The following is a 27,420-nucleotide window of genomic DNA, read 5'->3' as shown; positions in this document are numbered from 1 at the left end:
CTACAGCATTAATGAAAGGGTAGCAGTAGTCATAATAAAGCTGAATAGGAGGTATAGAATGAAGGTAGTACAAACCTACGCTCCAACCTCCAGTTACGATGATGAAGAAATAGAACAGTGTTATGAAGATGTTGAATTAGCGATGTGAAAAATGCAAACTCGGTATACTGGGTGACTTCAATGCAAAAGTGGGGAAAAAGCAGGCTGGTGAACAAGCAATTGGAAACTATGGCGTGGATTCTAAGAATGCTAGAGGTGAGATGCTGGTAGAATAAGCTGCGAATGAGGAACACCTTTTTTGGGAAGCATAGCAACACAAAGTGGACCTGGAAACGCCCTAATGGTGAAACAAGAAATGAAATTGATTTCATACTTTCTGCTGATCCCAGTATAATGCAGGATGTAGAAGTGTTAGGTAGGGTAAAGCGCAGTGATCATAGGTGAGTGAGGGCTAGGATTCACTTCACTTTGAAGAGAGAATGAGTAAAATTGGTCAAGAAGAAACAAGCCAACTCTGACGTAGTAAGAGTAAAAGCAGATGAAAGTCACGTTGGTACTTGCAAACAAGTATGCCGACGAAGATGCAGAGATGAAATATGCAGAGGTGAAGATGACATGGAGGCAATGAATGAAACAGTAAGTAGGCTGGCTTCAGAAGCAGCAATTGAAGTGGGAGGTGCCTGGCAACCAGTAGGTAAGCTCTCCCAAGTAACAAAGGACCTAATAAAGAAATGACAAAGAATGAAAGTGTCCAACTTAAGAGATCAGATAGAATTTGCAGAACTGTCAAAACTAATAAACAAGGAGAAAATAAGGGATATTAAAAATTATAACGTGAGAAAGACTGAGGAAGCAGAAAAAATGGACGCACCCTGAAAACAGTGAGAAGGAAACTAGGCATCGGAGAAACCAAGATGTATGCACTGAAAGATAGGCAAGGTAATATCATCAACAATCTCAAAAATATATTAAAAGCAGCGGAAGAATTCTATACTGACCTGTACAGTACCAAAACAGCCACGATACCTCCATTCAAAGTAGTAATGAACAGGTTACAAAGGCTCCTTCTCTAACTAGCAATGAAGTTAGAAGGGCCTTGCAAGACATGAAATGGGGAAAAGAGGCAGGAGAAGATGGACTACCAGTCGATTTAATTAAAGATGGTGGAGACATAGTGCTTGAAAAGCTAGTGGCCCTCTATACAGACTATCAACTTCAAGGGTCCCAGAGAACTGGAACAATGCCAACATTATGCTAATCCACAAAAAGGGAGACATTAAAGAATTGAAAAAATTATAGGCCCATTAGCTTACTTCCAATATTATATAAAATATTACCCAAGATAATCTCCAATAGAATAAGGGCAACACTGGACTTTAGTTAACCAAGGGAACAGGCACATTTCAGGAAGGGATACTCTACAATGGATCACATCCATGTCATCAATCAGCTAATCGAGAAATCCGCAGAGTGTTATCAGGCTCTCTATATGGCTTTCATAGATTACAAAAAGGCATTTGATTCAGCCGGGATACCAGCAGTCATAGAGGCATTACGTAATCAAGGAGTACAGGATGTTAACGTAAATATCTTTGAATCTATAGAGATTCCACAGCTACCTTAATTTTCCACAAGAAAATAGAAGGATACCTATAAAGAAAGGGGTCAGACAAGGAGACACAATCTCTCCAATACTATTCACTGTGTGCTTGGAAGAAGTATTCAAGCTATCAAACTGGGAAGGCTTAGGAGTAAGGATCAACGGTGAACATCTCAGCAACCTTCGGTTTGCAGATGACATTGCCCTGTTCAGCAATACGGGGGACGAGTTACAACAAATGATTGAGTACCTTAACAGAGAGAGTATAAGAGTGGGGTTGGAAGACTAATATGCAGAAGACAAAGATAATGATCAATAGCCGGGCAAGGGAACAAGAGTTCAGGATTGCCAGTCTGTGAAGGAGTACATTTACCTAGGTCAACTACTCACGGGGGACCCTGATCATGAGAAGGAGATTTACAGAAAAATAAAAAAGGGTTGGAGCGCATTCGGCAGACATTGTCAAATCCTGACTGGAAGCTTACCATTATCATTAAAAAGGAAGGTGTACTATCAATGCATTTACCTGTGCTGACATATAGGCCAGAAACTTGGAGATTGACAAAGAAGCTCGAAAACAAGTTAAGGACTTTGCAAAGAGCAATGGTACAAAGAATGTTAGGCATAACGTTAAGAGACAGGAAGAGAGTGGTGTGGATCAGAGATCAAACAAGGGATAGCCGATATTCTAATTGACATTAAGAGAAAGAAATGGAGCTGGGCAGGTCATGTAATGCATAGGTTAGATAACCGGTGGACCATTAGAGTTACAGAAGGGAAGCACAGTCGAGGACGACAGAAGACTAGGTGGGGTGATGAAATTAGGAAATTCACAGGCGCTAGCTGGAACTGGTTGGAGCAAGACGGGGGTATAGGAGATTGCAGGGAGAGGCCTTCATCTTGCAGTGGACATAATATAGGCTAAAGATGATGATGAGGGACTTATGAATTGCATAATCTAGTTTTTCAGTCAGCTTTGCTGCAATAGAGATGTGTTATGCAGTGAAGCATGCGCAAAATATTGCAGTGAAGCATCTGAACAGTTCAAAGGAGCCACTGTCACGGAAAATCGAACGTGTCCCTTAATTATACAAGCGTGCACATGCTGTCTCTGATCCCAGTATGAATGCCGAGACATCTAATAATTGTACTGGCAGCCATTCAGAGCTGTTTCTGATGTTGCTGTGGCGATTTGTGGCCTTCCTTACGGTTACATTTTCCTGGCTGTTAAGTAGCTTCTCTGCAGTCCCTTGAAAAACAAATCAACAGGGTTCTGCTGTACTGCCAAATGAAGTGGCAGTGTGTTAGTGCATATTTTTTGCCTTTCTTTTAGTTTGACCTACCAGATAATTCAATCTATTTCATCTGTCCTGTCAAGGTAAAATCAACAAAAAACAACTGTACGATGTCTGAAAACATAACAGGCAAAAAGCAACCGAAAAGAACAGGCCGCTTCAAAGTGAAAAATGGAATAAAGACTTAGCACATTTAGGTATTTTTGCTATAGCTACTTGTAAGAAGGAGGATGTAAGAGATGTCATTACTTTAGACAGGGGTACAATTCCATACAAGCATGCATGAACAATAGAACTATTCATGGCAGCAAAGACTCCTTAAGCATGTGACAAGACCATTAACATGCGACCATAATTTCTGCAGCTGTAATAGTAAGCACTTGAGCACAATATTTTGAAAAGCCTTGATAAAAAAATTAGAATCACTTTACTCCAGCGTACTTTGTCTTTAGAACGCAAGATTGTTGAATACTAGACATATAGTATACTTTTCAATATTGCTGCATGTGATTAGTTTTCAGCACTGAGGAAAATCTACTTAAAAAGGGGGCATGTCCACATGCGATTTGTCTTCGTTTGTGTCTGTTTGTAGTGCAATGAGTGTTACCATTCCTGAGTGAGATTTTATTATTATTATTATTATTTTATTATTATTAGACAATACAATTACAAAGAAAATGTAATACTGAAGGAGGTAAATAACGGTTATTGTTAAATGAATGTTGCAGCCAGTTACAGAAAGACAGGTTTGCCTAATCATGTTGTATTCAATGCATGTACTAATTTCAGAATAATCACAATGACTACCAATTGATCTAACGTGGTCAATGACATGGTATAGTTGCATGCACATCATTCATTTTGACAACTGACAACCACCAGTAGCAACAACAACAACAATAATAATAATTGCAAGTACATATACAAAGTTGTCACTATTCCTGCCACTGAAATGTGATCTCTGTATAATGGCACAAGTTCCCCAATAAACAGTTTCCCTCATTCTGTCACTGTCCCTTCAGATGTCTGGCTCCATCACATCCTCATGATAATAGGATCATCATCATCATAATCACCATCATCACCACCAGCCTGGTTACGCCCACTGCAGGGCAAAGGCCTCTCCCATACTTCTCCAACAACCTCGGTCATGTACTAATCATTCTCCATTAACTTTTATCCCCAATTCTTCCCAATCCAGGTCTCTGAATACCTCCTGTAAACACGCTGTGAATAGCATTAGAGAGATCGTATCTCCCTGTCTGACGCCTTTCTTTATTGGGATTTTGTTGCTTTCTTTATGGAGGACTACGGTGGCTGCGGAGCCGCTATAGATATCTTTCAGTATTTTTACTTACGGCTCGTCTACACCCTGATTCCGTAATGCCTCCATGACTGCTGAGGTTTCGAGAGAATCAAACGCTTTCTCGTAATCAATGAAAGCTATATATAAGGGTTGGTTATATTCCGCACATATCTCTATCACCTGATTGATAGTGTGAATATGATCTATTGTTGAGTAGCCTTTATGGAATCCTGCCTGGTCCTTTGCTTGACAGAAGTCTAAGGTGTTCCTGATTCTATTTGCGATTACCTTAGTAAATAGTTTGTACGCAACGGACAGTAAGCTGATCGGTCTATAATCTTTCAAGTCTTTGGCGTCCCCTTACTTATGGATTAGGATTATGTTAGCATTCTTCCAAGATTCCGGTACGCTCGAGGTCATGAGGATTCAGGTCGAGGTCATAACTCGAGGTCATAATAGGTTCATTCTCTGCCAAATCAACCAGCATTATTTTTACCGTCACACACATAGTTCAAAATATTTTCGCATGTTTGTTGAAGTTCAAAACTCGTTCTTGTTAATTTTTCTGCCCAAAATTTTGTAGCATTCTGGTGACAATTTATTTTTCCTGCCTACCTGAGCACCAATCAACATTTCTTTTTTTTTTTCAAAGGGACATTGTATGGTGCAGACATTCAAATGGTGTGTATGTCAAGACAATGAAGTGTTCTAACTGCAAAAATAGCCCATTTTCGAAATACTTTAACACTTGAAGTGCTTTTGGCACCGGCAAAAGCGAGTAAAATTTCGAAGTATGAATTTTTTTTTTTTGCAATGCAGGAAAACCTTGAACATCCAAAAAATATATATACAGAATGGTAGGACGGTTAATGTATTATAGCCGAAAAATATTTGAAGCTTTGAAGGTTCAGCAGGTCGCCTGAAACTAAAAGAACTATGAAGTTGCAACTTTTTGCAAAAAGCTTCATTCCAAAGTCAAAAAAGTTGCTTTGGTGGTTGGCCTACATATATCTGTGATACTCGATTACCTAGCCCTACGTGTCTGCTACGCATGTGAGAAAGTTACAAAATGGTATTGTTTCAAAAAAGGTCTTTTTTGAAGTGTTCATACGTGGATTGTGCAGACAGCATAAAAATATATGAAGCCTTGCCGTCTAGCAAGGAGAGATTGTTAAAAATGAACCCGAAAAACTATTCAACAAACCGTGACGGGCTTTCTTCTATCAATACGAATACAAGTAACACCAAGCACCGTGGCCTCGACTTCTTTTTTTTTCTTTCATGAATGCAAACACTGGACATCAACCATGTCTGAGAACATCAGCTTGAACAGGGCACATGTGAATTTTATAGCTTAGCAAGTTCAAGCTGTCAAACAGTTGTAACACGCAACACCAGAAGACTCTGTTCATGCTCGTGCAAGCTTTCAGTTGTAATTAGAAAGGTGTTTTCTACTTGCATTGCCTTACGACAGTCTTTGGATTCCAAGAAGCAGGGTACAAAGTGTCCTGCTCCCTGTATGTCACACTGTATTGCAGTGCGACATGCCTTTTAATATGCTTTGCATGAACGTTATCAGTGCTCTTTCTGGATTTACTGGCTACTTGAGTGCAAATATTTTTTTTTATAAACTACATGAAATGTATCTTTTACTCCTTGACGAAATTAACATGCGACATTCCATCTGCAAAGGCTGTATGGTTCATCTCATCTAGCACATGCCAAGCACAAGCTGCATTACATTAGAGCGTTTGTCTCTTGGCAATAAAACACAGACCATGACACTGTTTCTCTGTAATCTGCATTGTAGACGAAGCCAGCTTTGTTGTCTGCCTCTCCAGCCAGCGAGCTTGGGCGCACGTAGGAGAAAAGCCAGCGCCGACACCAAAATTCACAAAATAACTTCTAGCATTTAAAAATAAGACGTTTAAGTAACTTCTCACATACACAGAAGACAAGTAGAGCTATCAAATGATGTATTACGTATGTTTTTAAGTTCACTACCAAAGCTACTTTTTTTACCTTGAACACGAAGCCTTTGGAAAAACATTAGAACTTTAGTTTTTTTAGGTGATCGGCTTAACTTTTAAAGCTTCGAATATTTTTCAGCTATAATATTGTAACGGATATGAAAGGCAGGTACAAAAGAAAGAAGAGTAGACGAGGAAACCGAAGAGTTTGAGAGGCCGGACTGCACTACAATCATGCTACGGTCATTGCCCATCTCCTGTAAATAAGACCATTTTTTCACAACTCTTCGTAACAGCTGTGGTTGAGGTGCGGGGTAATCGACACCCGAAGACAGAGGCTGAACCACAAGTTCTTCAACGGAGCCATCGCCTTGCTGGACTCCCATCGAATCCACCGGAGTTGAATATGTCCCACGACGCAGACGAACAATGGCCCATTCCCAGTGCTGCGCCGACCAGTTCCGTTCAACAACTGAGAGGTGCGTGTCCCTTCGCCGGAAGATCGGATGAAGATGTCGAGGAATGGCTCATCCATTATTACTCGGTGAGTGCCATTAACAAGTGGAACAGCGCTTCTCAGGTTTCGAACGTCGTGTTTTTTCTAACGGATACTGCGTTGGTGTGATTCGACAATTATGAGGAAACGTTCACAACATGGGGCAGATTTGTTTCAGAAATCAAAGTCGGCGACTCCGCTATGAAAAAGAGAAGGGCAGAACAGACACTACTGCAATGCACACAAGTGCCAGGCGAAACCTGCATGACCTACATTGAGGCAGCAATAAAACTGTGTAGGATGGTGGACTCTGGAATGTCTGAGGAAGACAAAGTCGGGCACATTCTAAAAGGAATTACCGAGGATGTTTGCAGTTTCCTCATTGCAAAAGACACCCGGGCTTTCATCGCCGACATCATTCGGCACCGTCACACTTTCGAGCAACTGAAGACGAGGCACATCACGCCGAAGTTTGGCAGGCTAGCCAATGTGACGACAGTTGCAACTTAGACAGCAACTAGCCCCTCGATCTTCCATCAACGATCTGACAAATAGTTTGGGAAGAGCTCAGCCTGCACGCACAAGTGGCACACCCAGGCACTCATAGCTTCCGCCTACCACCAGATTTCGAGCTAAACTTGGCATCCTACTCCCCGTATCCTGCGGTGAGGGGCATTGAGGATTATGAACTTGTGCCCCGACAGCAGCCACACCTCTACGACAGAGGTCCTAGTTATGACACTCGGCCACAATGAGAACAGCCACGTTTTTATCCCCGAGGCCCTGTGACTTCCGTCAGGGCGCGACAAGAACAGAAATGACCCTACTACCACGACGCGACTTATGACCGATATAACGGATTTCAGCGAGCAGCAGAGACACATTATCCACATGACAACGAACTTTCTTGCCACCCCAGCAGCCTAGAATTCGTTTCGAGGAAGATGCTGTAAACCGCAACCCTCCTGTGAGCTACAACTGTGGTTCCACAGGCCATATTGCTCGGTATTGCCACCAAGGCCGTCAATCGCGAAGGACACCACGGTTGTTCTCACCCCCCGGAACCCGTACTTCATATGACTTGCGGTAGACCGATTTGCTTCCAATGGACCACTTCTCGCACGAGACTAGACTCGGCAATTTGCCAGCATTTGAGCGCAGTTTGACGCCACCAAATAACCGTCCCCGTCGCTCTCCGTCACCTCGGCTTCGTTCTTTCTCACCACCACCACGAAACTAGCCTCCACGGCCAATGGAGGTGAGGTCGCCGGACGGTTTTTGCAAGAAATACCTCTGCCTGTAATGATGCTCAAAAACAAAGTGAATGTGCCGATCGACGGAATACCGACCATGGGTGTTAGTCGATACTGGGGCGAGTGTGTCTGTGATGAGCCTTACTTTCAAAAACCATTTAGGCCACAAAGTTGTTTTCTTGGAACGATGGTATTACCTTTCGTGGAGTAGGCGGCAAGTGGCTTCATCCCCTTGGTGTTTGTGCTGGGAGTGTTTTGTTGGCTGGGAAAGTGTTTGTGTCAGAATTCCTTGTTCTTTCTCGTTGTTCGCACGATGTTATTCTTGGTATTGATTTTCTTGAACAATGCGGCGCTTCCGTGAACTGTGGTTGTGGCGAAATACCGTTGAACAAGTTATTTATATCAGCACATTCGGTACAAAGCTCATGTGGTGAAGACGGGGACATACGACACATTCAGTGTTCTTAATGAAGTGATTGCACCATTGTGGTGCCTGACGCCTGTTCGTGTTTCTGCAACTACTGTTGACGCTGATTGTGTTGACCTTGTAGTTAGGCCTCTCCACATAAGCTGCGCTAAAAAAAATATACTTGTGCCCTGCTCTGTCGTGTACATGACAAAAAGAGTTGCCACATTGTAGGCGCTGAACTGTTCCGCCACGCCAGTTGTCCTTCCTCGCGGTATGAAAAGCGCTCTCTTTGATGAGGCTGCATGTAGTTAATAGCGGCACTAACTGCGGATGTCTCTTCAGCTTGCTCTCCTTGCGATAATCGCCATTCTGAAGAGCTAATGCTTGGCATGATCATCAAGGCTCTCTGAACATCGGAACAGCAAGCACTGGTACAGGTACTTGCCAGGCATGAGGCTGCATTCGACTTCACGCATGGAGATGCACCTCTTTATATATCGTCATCCCACGCTCATCACAGAATAGATACCGGCTCAGCACACGCCATCGACCAGAAGCCCTTCTGAGTGTCATCCTGTGAGCACAAAGTTATTGCAGAGCAACTCAAGGAGATGATGAACAAAGGTGTCGTTCAAGAGTCGTCTAGTCCATGGGCAGCCCCAGTAATCCTGGTCCGACAAAAAGATTACAGACATTAAATGCAGTGACAAAGAAGGATGTCTATCTGCTACAGCGAATCGATGATGTCATTGATTGCTTACACGCTGCTTCTTACTTCTCAACACTTGATTTGCGATCGGGGTATTGTCAAATACCTATAGACCCTGCCGACAAGGAAAAGACTGCTTTCGTGACTCCAGATGGCCTATTCAAATTTAATGTTATGCCTTTTGGCCTTTGCAATGCTCCTGCCACCGTCGAAAGATTCATGGACACAGTACTACGTGGTCTAAAGTGGGAGATATGCATGTGTTACCTTGATGATGTTGGAATGTTTGGCCACACGTTTGAAGAACACAAAGAACGTCCCAGCCTTGTTCTCGACTGCATCGAGAAAGCTGGACTGGTTCTCAACTGAAAAAAATGTCGGTTTCGCAAACGTCAAACACTGGTCCTGGGACACTTAGTCGCCGACAATGGCGTCAGACCTGATCCTTGCAAGATTGAAGTGATGAGCTCCTTCAAGTTGCCGCAGTCAGCACGAGAACGGCGCTCATTAATTGGCGTACGTTTGTATTTTCGTCGTTTTGTTTCCCGGTTTGTTGACATTTGTGACAATCTGTTTACCGATTGACAAATATTTTGCGACAAGATGCGACCTTCAATTGGCCACCAGAGTGTGATGCATCATTCTACCAACTGAAGTTTATACTAACGTCAGCACCTTTCTTGCGTCACTTCGATCCATCTTGCCAGACTGAAGTTCACACTGATGCTAGCGGAATTGGGATAGGAGCGGTGCTTGTACAATGTCACAGTGGTGCAGAACATGTCACATATGCCAGCCATTGTCTGAGCAAATCTGAATGGAATTTTACGGTTACGGAACAGTAATGCCTGGCAGTTGTTTTCACTGTACAGAAGTTTCGGTGTTATCTTTACGGTAGATCATTCTAGATTATCACCATCATTCTTTATGCTGGCTGGTCAGTTTGCGTGATCCCTCTGGTCGCCTCGCACATTGGGCGGTGCGCCTCCAGGAATACAACTTTCTGGTATTGTACAAGAGAGGCCGTCATCACGCTGACGCAGATTGCCTCTCTTGGATTCCTCTTGCGACTACCAACTGCGATGCTGAGAATTTTGACGACTGTCTCGCTGCTGTTACTTCTACGTTCCCTGACGAGGCAGACTTTCAGCGAGAACAACAGAATGATCTTACCCTTGATCCACTTTTTGTCGCCACACGTACTTCTCAAAGCAGCGGTCGCTTTACTGTCCATGATAAGTTGCTTTACAAAACTAATTTCTCCGGGCATGGAGTGCGTTTTCTGCTTGTTGTCCCCGAGAGTCTCCACTCCGCTGTTCTATGCGCCATGCATGACGATGTGACATCCGGCCATTTCAGCTTCGTACCAATGCTACCCCGCATACAGGAGCGCTTTTACTGGCCCAAGATGTACGAAACAAACAAGCACTATGCCGCTAGTGGTGAAATGTGCCAACGTCACAAGTGACCAACCACCGCAGCCCCAGGTCCCCTTCGGCCATTGACACTGCCCAGCATGCCGTTCGAGCAAGTAGGCATTGACCTTTTGGGTCCATTCCCATCATCTAACAAGAACCGTTGGATAACTCTCTGCGTACACCATCTTTCATGGTATGCAGAAACTGCAGCCATACCCTCTTCCACCGCTGCTTGCGTGGCAGTCTTCCTGCTACGTTCCGTGGTCCATCATGGCCCACCATGTGTCATCATCAGCGACCGTGGTTGCCAGTTCACTGCTGATGCCATTGAAGAGTTACTTCGTTTGTGCACTTCGCAGTTCCATCATTTCACACCATATCATCCACAGACCAATGGCCTCATTGAAAGGACAAACAAAATGCTGACCAACATGCTTGCCATGTACACCTCCTCAAACCATAAGAACTGGGAAAACGTGCTGCCCTTCATCACTTACGCATACAACACAATGAAACACAAAACCATGAACTATAGCCAATTTTGCCTCCTGTATGTAAGGTTACCGCGAAGCCCTCTGAACACTTTCTTACCCTTCGTTCTGCACAATGACGATTCTGTATCGAAGACTGTGTTTCGCCGAAGAAGCCCGTCGAATAGCCTGTCTTCGTACTCTGGCCTTGCAAAGTCGTTCGAAACAGCAATACGACGACCGTCGCGTACAAGTATTGTTCGAAAAAGGTGACTTGGTCCTTCTTTGGACACCGCAATGCAAGCGTGGATTGTGTCAAAAGCTTTAGTCACAATATTCAGGCCCATTTGTAATTATGGAACACCTGAACGAACTCACTTATGTAATAGCTCGCCTTCTGTGCAATGGTCAGCGATCAAGCAGGACTCAGCTGACTCATATTGCTTGCCTGAAGCCTTTTTACCCTGCTTGTCTATCCCCTGCTTTTTTTTTTTTTTTACCCTGCTTTTGCCCTGCTTGTCCATCCTGACTCGCCCCACGGACTTCGTCTGCTTGTGGGGAAATATAACGGATACAAAAGGCAGGTACAAAAGAAAGAAGAGTAGACGAGGTGAACGAAGAGTCTGAGAGGCCGGACTGCGCTACGATCACGCTACGATCATCGTTGATCTCCTGTAAATAAAAACATTTCTTCAGAAGTCTTCATAACAATATGTCAACCAGGCTACCATTCTATATCTACTTTCCGCCTTCTGAATTTTTCTGTGTTGCAAGAAAAAAATTCTAACTTAGCAATTTTACTTGCTTTTGATGCTGCCAAAAGAACTTAAAGTGTTAAAATATATGGAAAAAAAAAAATACTTGGCTACATTGGCCGTCACACCGCTACATTGTCTTGGCATGATCTCAATGTCTGGATCACCCGCTGCAGTGGCTTAGTGGTTATACTGTTGCGCTGCTAAGCACAAGGTCGCAAGATCAAATGTCGGCCAAGGTGGCTGCATTTCGATGGGGGCAAAAAGCAACAACGCCTCTGCCCCATGCATTGAGAGCACATTAAAGATACCCTGATGGTCTAAATTAATCCAGAGTTCCACACTACAGCATGCCTTATAATCAAATCGTGGTTTTGGCATGTAAAATCCCAGAATTAAAGTCAAATTTAATGTATGGAGTATATAATGTCCCTTCAAAAAAAAAAAAAACATGTTAATTGTCTGAGTTTCCTGCCTAGGTCAGCTGAGCAGGAAAAATAAATTGTCACGAAAATGCTAAAAAAATTTTTCAAGAAATTAAATGGGGAGAACGAGTTTTGAACTTCAACAAACATGTGGAAATTTTTTCAACTATATCTCTGATGGTCGAAAAAGTGCTGGTTGATATGGCGTGGAATGGCCCAATATGCACCAATTGCATCATTTTTTGTGGGCTGCATTGTCGACCACTTACTCATTACAAACATTCAGAAAGAAAAAAAAAATGCTATGCACAATTAGGCTTCAACACAGGTGAGCTCAATTTGCACCACAACATAAGACAGGCAAGAGGTGCTACAAACCTTGACAACAATACCCATGCGCTTTCGCTCTGAAGTGAAGGGAAATGTCTGCAGTATAGTGTAATCTAGGATATTTCCATGTGGAGTGCGCAGCTTGAGCAAGTTGAGATCCCTGAAGACAAGCTCAAGGCCAACGCTTTCAGTCCAGGTCACTAATGCCACCTGAAAAAGGCAACATAATTAAAGTATAATTCAAGATGTCTGCAAAATGAACTGTGAAATACTGAAAACTCAGCGAAGTTTAAATGCGTGCCTCAACAAATTGAGCAATGTTGGAAGGAGAGAGAGAGAGAGAGAGAGAGAGAGAGAGAGAGAGAGAGACCCATTCACACCTCATCAGGACTAGCTGCCTGGTAGGTGGGTGGCTTCTGGTATTGCTCGGCCAGTGCCTGCTCATCATCAGCATCAGAAGCAACACCCTCGTAGACGGGAGTCACATTATGGCACAGAGCCACCGCTCGAACAGCTTCTAGCACTCGAGTGGCCATGTTGCGGCGCACACGGACCCCCTGGGCAGCCCCAGTTGTACCAGGTGCAGGCGAGGGTGCCCCAGGAGTGTATGCAGCCTTCAGGTTGCTCTTCACTTCACCAAAGGATTCTGAACTGTAGGACACTGAGCCAAGGTGAAGCTTCTTCAGCACCTAGAGAGAGCAATGATTCCGCACAGTAAGAGAAAGAAATCTGGGAGGCCTGGCAAATGCACATCAGTTATTTCACAGGCATTAGCCTGAGAACATTTCTCATTTCCAAGTGTTCACGCATAACCAGGACTAGCTGCTACCATTTAACCATGTTTCCTAAAACTGGCTTTTATTTTAGACAACACATACACAGAAAAACCAAAGGCTCATAAACCACAACAGAAGTAGATAAGAAGCTGCACACTGTCACTCCCCACTATGAAGACTTGCTTGGCAAACATTTAATTTTTTATTGCTCCTGGAAGGCCCAAAGGCATTACGTGGGCATTACGTGCCCTTAGATGCGCATTGATCTGCTACTACACTTGGCTTGGCACATTGAGTTGTAGTTATAACAAACAAAGTGAAATTCTGCATTGGCAGATGCCACCAAATGCTGTTTCCATTTGAGAAACAGGTTTAATGAACTTTATAAAGCTGTTTTAATATCCACACCAACCGTGTGAGGCTTACGGCATTGTCTGACCTTTCCTAATAAGCACACCACTGCTCAGAATGCGTTAATGTGCATTCACTTGGTATTTTCAAAGCAAAATTAATTACAAGCACTAAGTTCAACTTAAGGTGTTCGCCACTGCCAGTTCCTGACACGTGACAAATACTGGCAGGAAAGTCAAGAACAGTCAAGAATATATATATCTACTACAATACTAACTACTGTATGACATGATTAATGCTAAAATGCTGAAAAACTATTCTACGTAGGCTATTTGTCCGAGGCAAGAACAGTCAAGAATATATTTAACTACTAAAATACTAATTACTGTATGACATGATTAATGCTAAAATGCTGAAAAACTATTCTATGTAGGCTATTTGTCCGAGGCAAGAACAGTCAAGAATATATATAACTACTACAATACTAATTACTGCATGACATGATTATTGCTAAAATGCTGAAAAACTATTCTATGTAGGCTATTTGTCCTCGGACAAATAGCCTACAATGTTAACAATATGTTTGTGCTTTTTATCATTTAGAAGTTGATCACACCCTCATGACAATTTAATTAATGTGTCATGTGCAAACACGGCCTGATGAACTGATCATTAATTGCATGCAAACCTTTTTCATTTTTTGCTTTCTTGTAAAAGCTAACAACAACTCTTAGTGTTTCTAGCACTAAAAAAACCTACTGTTATGTCACTTAGCTGCACTTGGCAAAAGTGCGTCGTTTTCAGTGCCTCTCTAGATGCTCCAAAGCAGTAGTGTTATAAAATTGAATACGAGCATGTGAGAAATTCAGAGCACTGACAGGTTTTTCAAAACTTTTTTTTATATTTCATCAGCTTAGCGTAAACACATGAGCTTCCTGTCAACCATCACATCAGGTCTCTAAACCTGGGTCTGTACCACTTTGAAGATATGTTTGCTGTCCATTCGAGCTAAGGGCAACAAGCCCCTGTTACCTCAATGTTCTGTAACTAGTGAAAAGAGGTTACTGTGTTCTCTTGTACGCGATACAGCACTAGCTAAATCATGCCACAAAAGAATGAAGCATAGCTTTATAGAGCAAATAAAATTACTACAGTTGCACCCACTTATAACGATCCTAGATATTACAATCTGCACAGGATGTTGCATACGAATAAATCTTATTTCCAAGTCGGTGCATCTTCCGTTGCCTTGTTCTTCTTTGCGTCGTCTCTCTGCACTGCTGTTACAAAATGTAGATATAACATCTTACCACTTATAACAACCACATTCAGCGCATTTATATGATTTTCCAACTCTGCCTATTAAACTGCGTCCAGATATAACGAACATCTTAAAAGTGCTTTACTGTTAGAATGAACAGCTGAAACGAGAGGCACACTCAGCCTAGTGTGGCCAATACTCGGCTGTAACGGTGAGACCTTTACGAAATGGCAAAATGCCACAGTAGTTTCCACTATCATATATGCATAATCTACCCATCTCCTGCTGATAGTAAAATATTGCACAAGCTCTCAAAGAAAAAATAGTGGTGGCTGCACTCGCAGTTTCGAAAGAACAGGCAATCAGGACAGGGCGCCATTAAGAAAAAGCTATGACGCCGCATTTTGTTCTTTAGATAGATGTTTCAAACTGTCTATTTAAATGCGTACTGAAAAACTGTGTGGAGATATGAGGACAAGCTGAGAAAGAACCAGGACGAGCGCTAACTCACAACTGAAGTTCTATTTATTTTGTGCATGTGTTTGGAATAAACTTCAGTTATGAGTGAGTGCTCGTCCTGGTTTTTTCTTGGCTTGTTCTCATGTCTCCGCGAAAACTTTTTCAGTATGCATTTTAACCAACTAGCCCAACTATCTGCTCTCCTATGTCTACTTAAAGCTAGGCGCAGTAAAGCACCGGGAACAAAAAGGAAGATATTGAAAATAAAATTTTTTTATCAAGACGGTGTCGAACAGTAACTGCCGATGCCAGCTTCATTGTCATTCGTTTCTGCGTGTTTTGAAAGGCGAGTCAACATATAACATATTACTGATATAATGAGTGCTTTATGTGATAGTATCAAGTTTGCTGTAAATGGGTTCGACTGTAATTGACACACAATATCCATTGTCGTCTTTTAACATTGGTGGCACAAACCTTGCTTAGGTTGAAATACAGTCGAACCACAATATAACACTGATATAATGAATCATCGGATGTAACAAAGTAAATGTAAATTTGGTTGGCAATGCTTTATTTCAATGGAGTAGTATTATACTGCTATAATGAAATCAAAAAAGTGGTATCCAACTTGGTATCGGTTATAGCGAAGCAAATTTTTGTTTGCAGGTGCCTCAGAATATATATTCTGGTAACAAAAATATCGACTGCAGTCGCCGACCAATTTTGCAGATGCCTGATTTTTTGAACTTGCCCAATTATTCGGACTTCCCAGCAGCACTGCCGCCTATCCCTAGAACTACAATAATAACAACAACAGAAATTTCGAACACCACACAACATTTTGTGCAGGAACCACTCGCACGATGCTGCAAGCGCGTCGGCTATGAAAAAAGCTGGCATCATGTCAACTAGTACGAAACCGCAACTTTGGTTGCCAGCTCCCAACAAACTGCCCTGATTAGGCCTAATGGCCTATGCAGTGCAGCCGGCAGAGTGGCTGGTGACAAGCAGTTGCAGGAAGTTCGCCGTCAATATTTTCCCACCTGTAGACCCTATTGGTGATCGCGCATGAGATCAGACGAGAGGTTAGACTGATGGAAATAGTAGCATAGTACAGATCCACGTGCAGGCCCCTCCACGTCCAAAAAGTCTGCCAGTGGCGTAACTCAGCAATAGCATACTGAAATGACACACACTGGATGCACATTTTTCCCTGTGGCTTGGCTGGTTGGAACACAGACACAGTGTACTCACAGCGATGCAGGGCGTGTGCATATACTGTATTTTTGCAAGTACAGTAATACCTGGTTAACTCCAACTTGCATATCTCGAAAAATCAGCTAAGTCAAAATTTTCCACGGCAGTAAACCATTTCCCATACGTGCCACGTATTTATTGCCCTTCGTTTCGAAGTATTTTTGGGCCAAATTGCGGATAGTATATCGAAACCTTGACTGAGAGTCGAACAAGAATGCCGCCGGACAAGCTTTGTACGAAGCTGCCTCGCCTTGGCCGCGCCTACCACAAAGCGGACGCTTTCCACTAATATGAAGTCGGAACCTAGCAGCATAACAACTTTGTCAAGCAGCCATGTGGCACGTCATGTGACAGGAGAGATGCACGCACAGAGGCAGGCCCCGCAAAATAGCACACTTGACGAATTTTGCGTTGTTCGCTTTACGCAACGCATGTGATTTACCATCAGAGGCGATTTTCGTTTACATTTTATTCTATGCAATGCACACGGCACTGAATTTTTATTCTAAACAACATAGAATAAAAAGGCACGTGCTGTGTGCGTTCCGGTACATCTTGCACGTATAGTATGTACTCATGACTGCTCATGTTGCTTTCTGTAGCAGGGTTCCCGGTAAGTCCACACTGCGTGCATTGCATAGTAGAACGCGACGTGAGCATTCATAGGTACGCGCTATGTAAGCAAGATGTAGTGGTGACAGGTGAATTTACTGATGCCGAAATCGCTGGGATGGCTACAAACAGAGGGGACAGTGAAGGCAATGACAAAGAAAGACCTCGAAGGGTGCAGACATCAGCCAAAACAAGAAACATGCTTCGCTTGTTGCGAGATAAAGTTAAATGCAGCGGCGGGATCGAGTGGCTCATGCAATGTGTGATGCAGCTCAAGGATGCCTTTATAAGTTCAAGGTCTACCACGAAGCAGACCAGCCTTACGCACTTTTTATGCACTGAATAAAATCGCAGTGCCACAAAACGGAGATGGTCGATATCTCTGGTATGTTTTATTTTTTCCTTAAAACCTTTACGACGAGCCAGTTTAGAAGCTCTTGTTGAAAAGCTTGCCAGTAGTACTGAAACTTCTAGAAAGAACTTGACTTTTCACTGAAATGTCTGCAACTATGCTTATCTCGAAATGTTTTCCAGTTTTTACTACATCGAGTTAATGAGGTATTACTGTATAACCCGCAACAAAAGATTAAAAGTTTTATCTCCTAGGGAACCGCAACTCAGCATGTTGAAGCTCCCTCATTCCTCTTTTATGATTGCCAGTTATCTCTCTTTTTCGGATTGCCATTTTGCAATTTCACGGAGCACGAGAACTCGGATCATGAGAACTAGTGCTTGACAGCAGTCCTCTACAGTTAGCAGATCATCAGCATTGCGAAAGAGGAAGGGAACAGAGTTGCTGGCCGACGATACAATGTGGAAGACTAGTGCACTCAGGAGATGATTTTTATAAAGATTGGTCGTGCCAGGGGCATTTATGTGACAAAAGATGGCAAAGTGGCCCTTGGTGACTAGAGACATTCATGTAGCGAACGATTATAATAGAGCCCAACAGCCACAGATATTGTTGTATACCCTTCGCTAATTACCCATTGTGAAGGATATATAATAGGAAAACCAATATGTCTAACCAAAACAAACATCTCATATATCACACATGCTTTCTCTATAGGAATTGTGATACTCCGTAAGAGCTGTGCATATACACTATACATTCATAATTTTTTTATCAAATTTATGTCAGGAATTGGCTCTATGCAGAAGTGTGCCTTCACCCTCATTTCTACTTGTCCACATTTTGGCAACAATTTATCACCAACAAGTCGGCTTCCACATTTTGCATTCTGCCGTCAACACTACAAACCATTTCATTCTGAGTCAGTGTGCCCGTCTTGTCTGAGAAAAGGTAGACTATGCGGCCCATTTCTTCAGGGATTGTAGAAGAACGCACAACTGTCCCAGGTATGTCCTTGTCCTGTTGTATCATCCAAGAGTACACCATTTTCCCCATGTCCAACGTTACTCGAAGGCTGCAATACAAGCAGTTGCCTAAGAATAATTCTAATATGGTTTCGCCTTGTGGTTTTACTTGCTTTAACCAGAAATGGCAAACACTTACCTTATGGGAACAATATAAGAGAACAGTAGGACGAAGCGCAAGAAGTAGCGATACCAAGGACCATCAAATCCCTGAGAAGAGGAGGAAAAAGGAGGAAGCAAAAGTCAATAATAGCGTGACAACTTGCCTGCAGCTTATTCCCACCTCCGCAATCTATTTCCCCTCCAATATTTTCCGATGAAATTTTTACGCTTTTTTTGTGGTAAGTGCTGAAATGTGATACTTTTCATACCAAAGAAAACGATTCTGAAACTTTACCATCTGGTTTCTTGCATAACCAAAAGCAGCCACAGTGGCTTCGCCTTTACTTATGAACTGTTCAAGCTTAACATGGTTTTTATATAGTTGTGTGTGTGTGTGTGTATGCATGCACATTTGTTATCAATAAAGAAGTTTAAACATAAGAAACTTTATGAATATAACAACAACAATATGTAGGGGACCCAGAATTATGTACAGTTATTACAAGGACACCCACAGTAGGACACTTAACTCAGAAAACTTGAACAAGAGAGCTCTAAAGCAGATATGGTAAAGGGTAACAGCGCTCCTGTATTTATGCTCCCAACTAGGTTGAGCCATTTGCGAAATGCAAGCCAGATTTCACAATGTTAATGTGCCTTGATGTAAATGTGATCCATGAATCAGCCACCTTAAGTTCAATCATCAGCCTATTTTATGTGCACCACAGTATGAAGGCCTCGTCCATGCATGTTTGCCCTCTGACATAGCGCCTGCCATATACACCCCAATTCATTTTTATTTACCGGGAAACTGCCTTCCCGTAATATGGGCACCTTGCGAGTACTTGGCCGAGATAAACATACTCCTCCACAGCTTCAAGAGGCTGACCATCACTCACGAACTTTTGCTTCCGTGCCAGTCTGCTGAACACAACCTTAGTTTTATTGCACGTTAATCCTCAAACCTACTGTAGAAGGGCAGCGGATTGGGCGAGTTGGTGTTGCATGGTAACAATAAAAATTCAAACAGCGCATAAACGACGGGACCAGAATGAGGAGGAGACAAACACAGCGCCGTGTTTGTCTCCTCCTCATTCTGGTCCCGTCGTTTATGCGCTGTTTGAATTTTTATTGTTATCAAACCTACTCATAGACTTCACCAGTGAAGGTCTCTAATCACTTGTTGTAAGCCATCTCCAGCGTTGCTGTACAGGACAATGTCATCGGCAAACTGCAGGTTGCCGGGGTATTCACTGTTGACCCTCAAGCCTAAACCTTCCCAATATAACACTTTGAATAACATATTCCAAGCATGCAGTAAATAGCACTGGAGAGGTTGTGCGTCTGACACACTTTTTAATTTGTATTCTCCAGCTTTTCTTGTGAAGTATTATGGTAGCTGTGGATCTCTGCAGATCCTAAGATATCCAGGTACATTTCCTCTACCCCTTTACTAAGCAATGCCTCCATGACGGCTGGTATCTCTACTAAATAAAACACTTTTTCATAATCTATGTATGCTATATTCAGTGTTGCCACTTTGCCATGTCGTCAAAAGTAAGCCAAATTATGCCAATAATACAAAAAGTGCATCTTAATTGCATGGTACACGGCAGTGGACATGAAAATACACTAAGACAGGAAATGAAAAACAAAGCACAGCATTTATTTGCAACTACTGAAGAGCTTCGCCCCTTAGGTATGATAAAAAATGTGCCCAACAAAAATCAGTATTATGATTTCTCTGAATGTCATTAAGCTGCCCCAGTAGAGTACAGTACAGTGAACTCTTTAAGGGCCCCTCGCCAGATTTGGCCAATTTAAACATAGTAGCGCAGTGCATACGTCACAGCACTGCGTGCCCGTGAAAACAGCTGAACTTTCAATCCATATGCCACATGTCCTCCTTCTCAAGGAAATTTATAAGAGAAGGCGGGGAAGGAATGTTGCGTGTGGAGGCTACTCGAGTCAGAGAGAGACAGTCTCTCTGTTGGGAGTCGAGCTCACCTCTTGGCAGTATGGTAACAGGGCATTCAATTTGTTATATCTCCTTGAATAATAAATCGATAAAAAAATTATTTCAGTAGAACAATCTTTAGACACCGTTTTAGAACTTCCAATGTATGACTAAAATTTGCAATGGGGCCTGGTGAGGGGCCCTTTATAGAGAACACCAATTTGGCATTTAACTATACATAACTTTGAGAAACCTTCATATTTTAAAGAAAATTGGCTGATGATATGATGCGTTATGTAGACATGAATTCATAACAGATCATTGCAGATTTCTTCTTGTCTAATAAGAGTAGGAATTGGTGCTGGTATTCTACAGCTGTACCATTTAAGAGTAGACTATACTGTACATGGTATCAACACCCACTCCGGGTTTCACATCAACATTTGTTCCAAGTGACCAAATGTACGTCATGTAAAGTTACGCGCCCAAAAATCAGTTCACATTGGTACTTTTAAATATTCATGACTGCCCCCGGCACATTCAGATGCAATGCATGTTGAAGAGGTTTGGCAAAAATGTTGAAACAAGCTTCTGCAATGTCATCATGTTCTAAAGCTTTTTTACTTACTTTCACAAGGATCATGACCAAGGCCAAACCTACAACAGCGGCCACACAAACTTTTGTGAGCTGGTTGATTTCCAAGTCAAGAAGGCCAACCTGCGATTTAAAATGTAGCCCAATATATGCAAAAAAATGTTTTAGTGCACACTTATTAACCGAATGGCTACTGCCCATCGTGTGGAACCTAGTTGCCTGTCTTCTGCCCCTAGACGTTTTTCACATAAATGCCAATCACCAAAGTTCAGCTCTAAATGTTGCCAGTAAAAGGAAGAAGTTAAGAATTTAGTTGCATTTTAATACTCTGCTTGCTTGTCACTTCAAGCTTGGACAACCAATGATAGCACAGAACACCTTTTTGTCCATGCTGCCACTGCCAAAATGCATTTAATCTTATGAAGCTACAACCCCAGGATTAGTTATGTCACAAAAACTGCAGGCCAGAGAAGCTACTTAAAACCTGAACTGGAGATTTCTCTTACAGTGGCAGCTGCGCACAGAAGATTATTTGGAGATTTTTCACAAGAAGCTTGCTTACATGTTATACGCTACCTGCACATACCTGTCAATCACTAGACATTCAACAATAAAAAGAAGATTTGCACCACCAAACAACACTTTAGTGCCAAGAATTTAATTGAAAGGAACCTGCAGTCTCTGAGCTTGAATTTTTGGTGGAAGTGTCTCGAAAGACAGGCCCCTTTGCATGTTGTGCATTGTGCACCCAGTGTTGTTTATAAGTATACCACCTGAGGCTATCTTGCTATCCAACAGTAAGTACCACTGTGAGGAATAAGACATGCAACACCTGCGCTTGGACTGAAGAGGCTAAAGTGGCTCAAAATTAATAGTCAACATTACTTTTCCACGAGATTAATAGTTACAACAAGAAAGCCACTTGGTGCATATTCATGTGCCAGGTTTGCATCCACATGATGCAAGCGATCATTTCTTGAAAACAATTTCGCTGTTCCCTCTTGTAATTGCTACTGATGCACAGAGGGGGCCAATATGAAAAGGAACACTAAATTTTCATTCAGGACCGTAACATGTCCTCATCCCTGCAGTAAAGGAAGACAGTCCAAAATTAAATTGCGGGTTTTAACATCCAAAATTGCATAGTGCATTATGAGACACACTGCGGTGAAGGGCTCCCAATTAATTATGACCACCTGGGGTTCTTTACCACACACCAAAAGCATGGTGCATGAGTCCATTCCACTCCCATTAGCATGCGGCCACCCCTGCCAGGAATCAAACCTGCAACCTCGCATTCAGTAAATGAAGAAACTCCAAAAGTGTACAGATTTGTGAATGAATTGGCTCTGCATACTGTAAGCATAAGAGCTAAAAGGTGTAGATAGTGAACAAACACAAACATTCACGGAAGCACTTCAATGGAAGCGCTTCAATTCACTCAATAAACCCTCAAAAAAAAAACAACAAAAAAACAAGCTACTGGTGGAAGATGTAAATTGAGAACATAGTTTCAGTCCTCTTCGGTCCCATAGTGCCCAATTACGTACATGGATGTCATTACTTTCCAGGATTAGCTCAGCCCAATTTAAGATCTGAAGCTTACGGAACTGTGTGAAAGTGGTTTAGGCACATTATTGCTGCAAGCATTTGTGAAAATTCTAGCCAATTCGGTCTAGGATAGTGGGTTGTCACAGGTGACAAAAGGTAACCATGAAGTGCCTCTCGGTTACTTTGAGTTGACACAAAAATAGCGGATGCAGCATCAATAAGCCAATGTAAAATGCAATGTTAGATTTTAATCTACGTCTTCTGGCCAATAAAAACGTTTTTTTGTTGCAAGGATTGTAAGGAGACGGTTGCTTTCTCCATCTACATGGAGATGCAGTCTCCAGCATCTAACCGGAATATTGAAACAAGAAATGGTGTTTTCACGTTCATAATATACCAGCTGATAATAGGAACCGACTTCAAAAGTTATTATGCACCTTAGAGGGCTTCGGGTTTGAGGGGGATACTGCACCCCTGAAACAGACATCAGATGTGCACTCCCCACTTCCCCCAAAACAGGTGCAAACACAGTATGTCTTGTGTTGCAATTGTGAAAATATGACAACTGCAAATATTTTCCTTACATGCTTGTAGGAAAGCCTGCCTAGGCCCTGTCATTTTTGTGCTAGCGCAGAGTATCCAAACCATTAGCAATACTTGCACAAGGTGCCTCAGATTAATGGTATTGCAATCAAACACAGACATATTTGACTAGTCAAAAGAAATTGAGAAATGCGGTCACACAGTAAAGACATAAAAAATGACTGGCATGAAAGGCCATTAACAAGAAAATTACCACAATATGCCAGATTAATGTACAAACCAGACAAAGGCTTTCTGAAAAGATCTAACCTTGCTTCTTGCTTCAGAGTTGTTCATGACACTTCTTGTTTCACGACCAGTGTAAATTACAATGCCAATGGCAGTCCCAGATGCAACAACTGTGTTGGCCCATAGTGTGTTTTCAATGTTCAGGGCATCTTCAGCACCATCACCATCATGCTAAACAAAACAAGAAGAAAAGGCACTTCTTAAACATAGCTAATGATATACTCAAAACCAAGAGGCATAACAAAGTAACCAATGAAAGTAAAAACACAAGTATTACTATAAACCATAGGTGCCAGGCTATGACGCCAGGCACCGGCAATAGAAAGCTGAATTACGTAGTTGTGCTATGCTATCTCAAAAACATGCCTTCTTTTTTTTTTTTTATAATAAGAACAGTGGTTACATACCCGTGTAAATTTCCCTACAAATGAATGAATATCCTTCTTGGGTTCTTCAGCATAAACACACGCATCAATCTCCAGCAATTCCTGCAATATTTACGACACGGCAAACAAAACACAGGCGGTCTATTGAGCACAACAATGAAATATTTTGCCATCATCAGGGAGCACACAGAACATGCAAAAGGGGTATCCAAACAGCTATCTACCTCCATGCTCAGCAGGCGCTGTGTTGTGTCTACAGCAACTCTCAGCTTCCAATCTGTTTCTCCATCAAGTTGGTCCGTTCGGATGAAACAGGAGCCATTTTTTTCTGTTGTTCGCAACAACACCATGTCTGCAGGCACTCTTTGGTTCTGTTAAATGGAAACAAGTCAAATCAGCTCTTGAAATACCAGAAGCGAAGACATGGCTCCAAAACGAACTCAGTTCGCTTAATCTCTGCCCCTCCCCGACTGCATGAAAGAAGGTAACGTAGCACAACTAACACTCGTGAAAACAGAGCTGCACCATGTGCACATCTAAAGCAAAAGGCAGCAACAATATTGTCACGTGGTAGTGACGTTAAAGAACACAGTAGCAGTACTGTGAAAGACAAACTAGCTTTTATTGGGCGAACCTGTGCCCACAAAACAGGGTACACTTAAAGCACAACGACAGCGGCGAACACAGTCGGCGATCGTCGAAAATCTGATCAGCGGGTCAGGCGTGTCGGCTTTTATACTGCAGTCGTCGAATGTTCCAGACTAATCGTTCGGACCTGCGTGCCTTCCACAAAGTTCTACACCATTCGCGTCACGCGAAGAAATCAGATAAGACAGGGTTCGGCGACAACAGACAGCCGGATGGAAGCATCGATAACTTTCCAGAAACTTCGGATGCATGCGCGTCCCTCGCTGTGCGATTACATTTGTTAGGCGGCGAAACGTGGTCGCCCGGTAAAGATAAGTACACGTGTCAATACCCCCCTCTTAAAAAGCATCGACCCGATGCTGCAAACAAACGAAGGTAATAAACAAAAGCACTCGTAGCAATGAAAAGAACAAAAAAATGGCGAAGTTTGTCAGCGCCCGTAAAAGGGTTTAAGGCGCACCACGTGGACCACTTCAGATCGTGCGCGGCGCCGCTGTGAATGCGAAATGCCATCTGGCACGACCTCATAGCCCAGAGCGCCAATACGTCGGATGTCACTGGTGACATCCGACGTATTGGCATCTGGTGGAGGTGCTTTTGGTCCATGTACCGCACGCCCCCGACAAGCCGTGATCCAAGCCCGGACCGTAAAGAGAGCACCGACGTAGTCACGGACCATCGAGTAAGCCGTCGTCTACAACAGCTTCCCCCGGAGCACGGACTTCTGCCTGAGAAGACCAAGAAGATTGTGGCCACGACAACCACAATGGCTGCCCCAGTCTCACCCATCGTACTTCAACGACCCAGAGAGCCCCCTACCTTCCGTGGAGCTACGTCGGAGGATCCTGAAACCTGGCTCGAAACCTTCGAAAGGATCTCGACCTTCAATAGCTGGACATCTGAAGATAAGCTCCGACACGTGTACTTCTCCTTGGAAGATGCCGCGAGGACTTGGTTCGAGAACCGAGAGTCCACCCTAGCAACATGGGACCTGTTCCGCAGTAACTTCCTGAGGACGTTCACGAGCGTTGTCCGAAAAGAAAGGGCCGAAGTTCTGCTGGAAACCCGAGGCCAACTACCTAATGAGACCATCGCTATCTTTACAGAAGAGATGACCCGTCTTTTCCGGCACGCCGACCCGGAAATGTCCGAAGAGAAAAAAGTGCGTTTCTTGATGCGAGGCGTAAAGCAAGAACTTTTCGCCGGACTAATCCGAAACCCACCGAAGACCGTAGCCGAGTTCGTGACAGAGGCTACGACGATTGAGAAAACGTTAGAAATGCGCACTAGGCAATATAACCGCCAAGTGCTCACGCCTCAGTGCGCCGTCCAAGCGCTGGGCTCCGTTGATCTCCAAGAGACCATAAGGGCCATTGTGCGCGAAGAACTCCGCAAGGTCTTGAATTCGTCGCAGCCTCAAGTAGCCTCGATTGCTGACATCGTGAAAGATGAGGTTCAGCGATCACTGGGAGCTCCTGAGGTGCAACCTGAATTACCCAGCACCTCCACCAGATGTCACGTGGTAGTGACGTTAAAGAACACAGTAGCAGTACTGTGAAAGACAAACTAGCTTTTATTGGGCGAACCTGTGCCCACAAAACAGGGTACACTTAAAGCACAACGACAGCGGCGAACACAGTCGGCGATCGTCGAAAATCTGATCAGCGGGTCAGGCGTGTCGGCTTTTATACTGCAGTCGTCGAATGTTCCAGACTAATCGTTCGGACCCGCGTGCCTTCCACAAAGTTCTACACCATTCGTGTCACGCGAAGAAATCAGATAAGACAGGGTTCGGCGACAACAGACAGCCGGATGGAAGCATCGATAACTTTCCAGAAACTTCGGATGCATGCGCGTCCCTCGCTGTGCGATTACATTTGTTAGGCGGCGAAACGTGGTCGCCCGGTAAAGATAAGTACACGTGTCAATATGAACACTCATTTATTACTAAAGATTAGCTTTAAGAAGCACAGTTCCCGTTCTTCAGTCTTCACTCTTGAAAAATTCAAGCAATCACATTTCAGCTTCTTCACCATTTATGTGCACAAAGCTGTTAATTCTCATTTGCCATATATTAAGAAATAATTCATATTGTAGTTAAGTGCATGTATGTATTGAAGGGAAATTTTTGACGCTAGCACTGTCTTGATGGGCTCTCTTTGCCTTGGACTGATTCCCCACATAAGAAACTTTGTCCCCATTCTTCCATTTTGTGGTAAGGAAAAGTAGTACCCACCATATTTTTCCTTCCCTACAATAGCTGGTTAACAGTGTTCCTACTTACGCCCTGAACAAATAAAAATTGTTTCCCAAGAAGAAGGTACAGTAAACCCTCGTCAGAACGAAGTAAACGGGATGGTATAAGTGGTGATTCGATAAAAGCAACTACTCCACAAAAAATAAAAAAGCAGAGCTGAAATAGCACAACTTCACGGTAGTCTGATAAGGGTGTCACACAGCGCATTTTCGAATGTGACTGAGCCAGATTGAAATTGAATTTTTTGGTTGCAATTGTCTCCTTTGTGAAAGCTGCACAAAGGAGGCAATGTCTTGGTTTGTGCAACATTGGGCATGCCGGGAACGCGGCAGGCAACGCTGAGTAACATTTGTCTGTTCCGTTGTGCACTAGTTCCATCACGATGCTGTCTGATAAAGCACAGACACAGCTTGGGAGGAAAAGGATGTGCCGACGGAGAGGATCCCTCACTCACTCAGCGTGAATAAGCCACGTGAATAAAACTAAAGGTGGCAACATTCTTTTATCTTGCCACCCGAGCCACCGAGCAAGGGCATGTGAGGAGGTCAAGGGCTTAATCAC

The 27,420-nt window shown here is 43.1% G+C and overlaps 1 protein-coding gene across 7 annotated transcripts in view; it reads right to left on the bottom strand.

Annotated features, from left to right (window-relative positions):
• Window positions 1–27,420, bottom strand: part of LOC139054251 (probable phospholipid-transporting ATPase IIB) — an 84,356-nt gene that overhangs the window by 29,951 nt on the left and 26,985 nt on the right. For all 7 annotated transcript variants that reach the window (XM_070530971.1, XM_070530974.1, XM_070530977.1 and 4 more), the window contains 8 exons: window positions 24,179–24,325; window positions 23,976–24,056; window positions 23,590–23,739; window positions 21,220–21,309; window positions 18,672–18,742; window positions 18,417–18,582; window positions 12,817–13,125; window positions 12,485–12,646 (listed from right to left, as the gene is read on the bottom strand). In XM_070530971.1, the coding sequence (XP_070387072.1) occupies window positions 12,485–12,646; window positions 12,817–13,125; window positions 18,417–18,582; window positions 18,672–18,742; window positions 21,220–21,309; window positions 23,590–23,739; window positions 23,976–24,056; window positions 24,179–24,325 (1,176 nt within the window). The remainder of the gene's footprint in view (window positions 1–12,484; window positions 12,647–12,816; window positions 13,126–18,416; window positions 18,583–18,671; window positions 18,743–21,219; window positions 21,310–23,589; window positions 23,740–23,975; window positions 24,057–24,178; window positions 24,326–27,420) is intronic.

This window comes from Dermacentor albipictus, chromosome 1 (genome assembly GCF_038994185.2).
Source record: "Dermacentor albipictus isolate Rhodes 1998 colony chromosome 1, USDA_Dalb.pri_finalv2, whole genome shotgun sequence".
Taxonomy (NCBI): domain Eukaryota; kingdom Metazoa; phylum Arthropoda; class Arachnida; order Ixodida; family Ixodidae; genus Dermacentor; species Dermacentor albipictus.
This window is presented reverse-complemented; position numbering and strand designations above follow the sequence as displayed.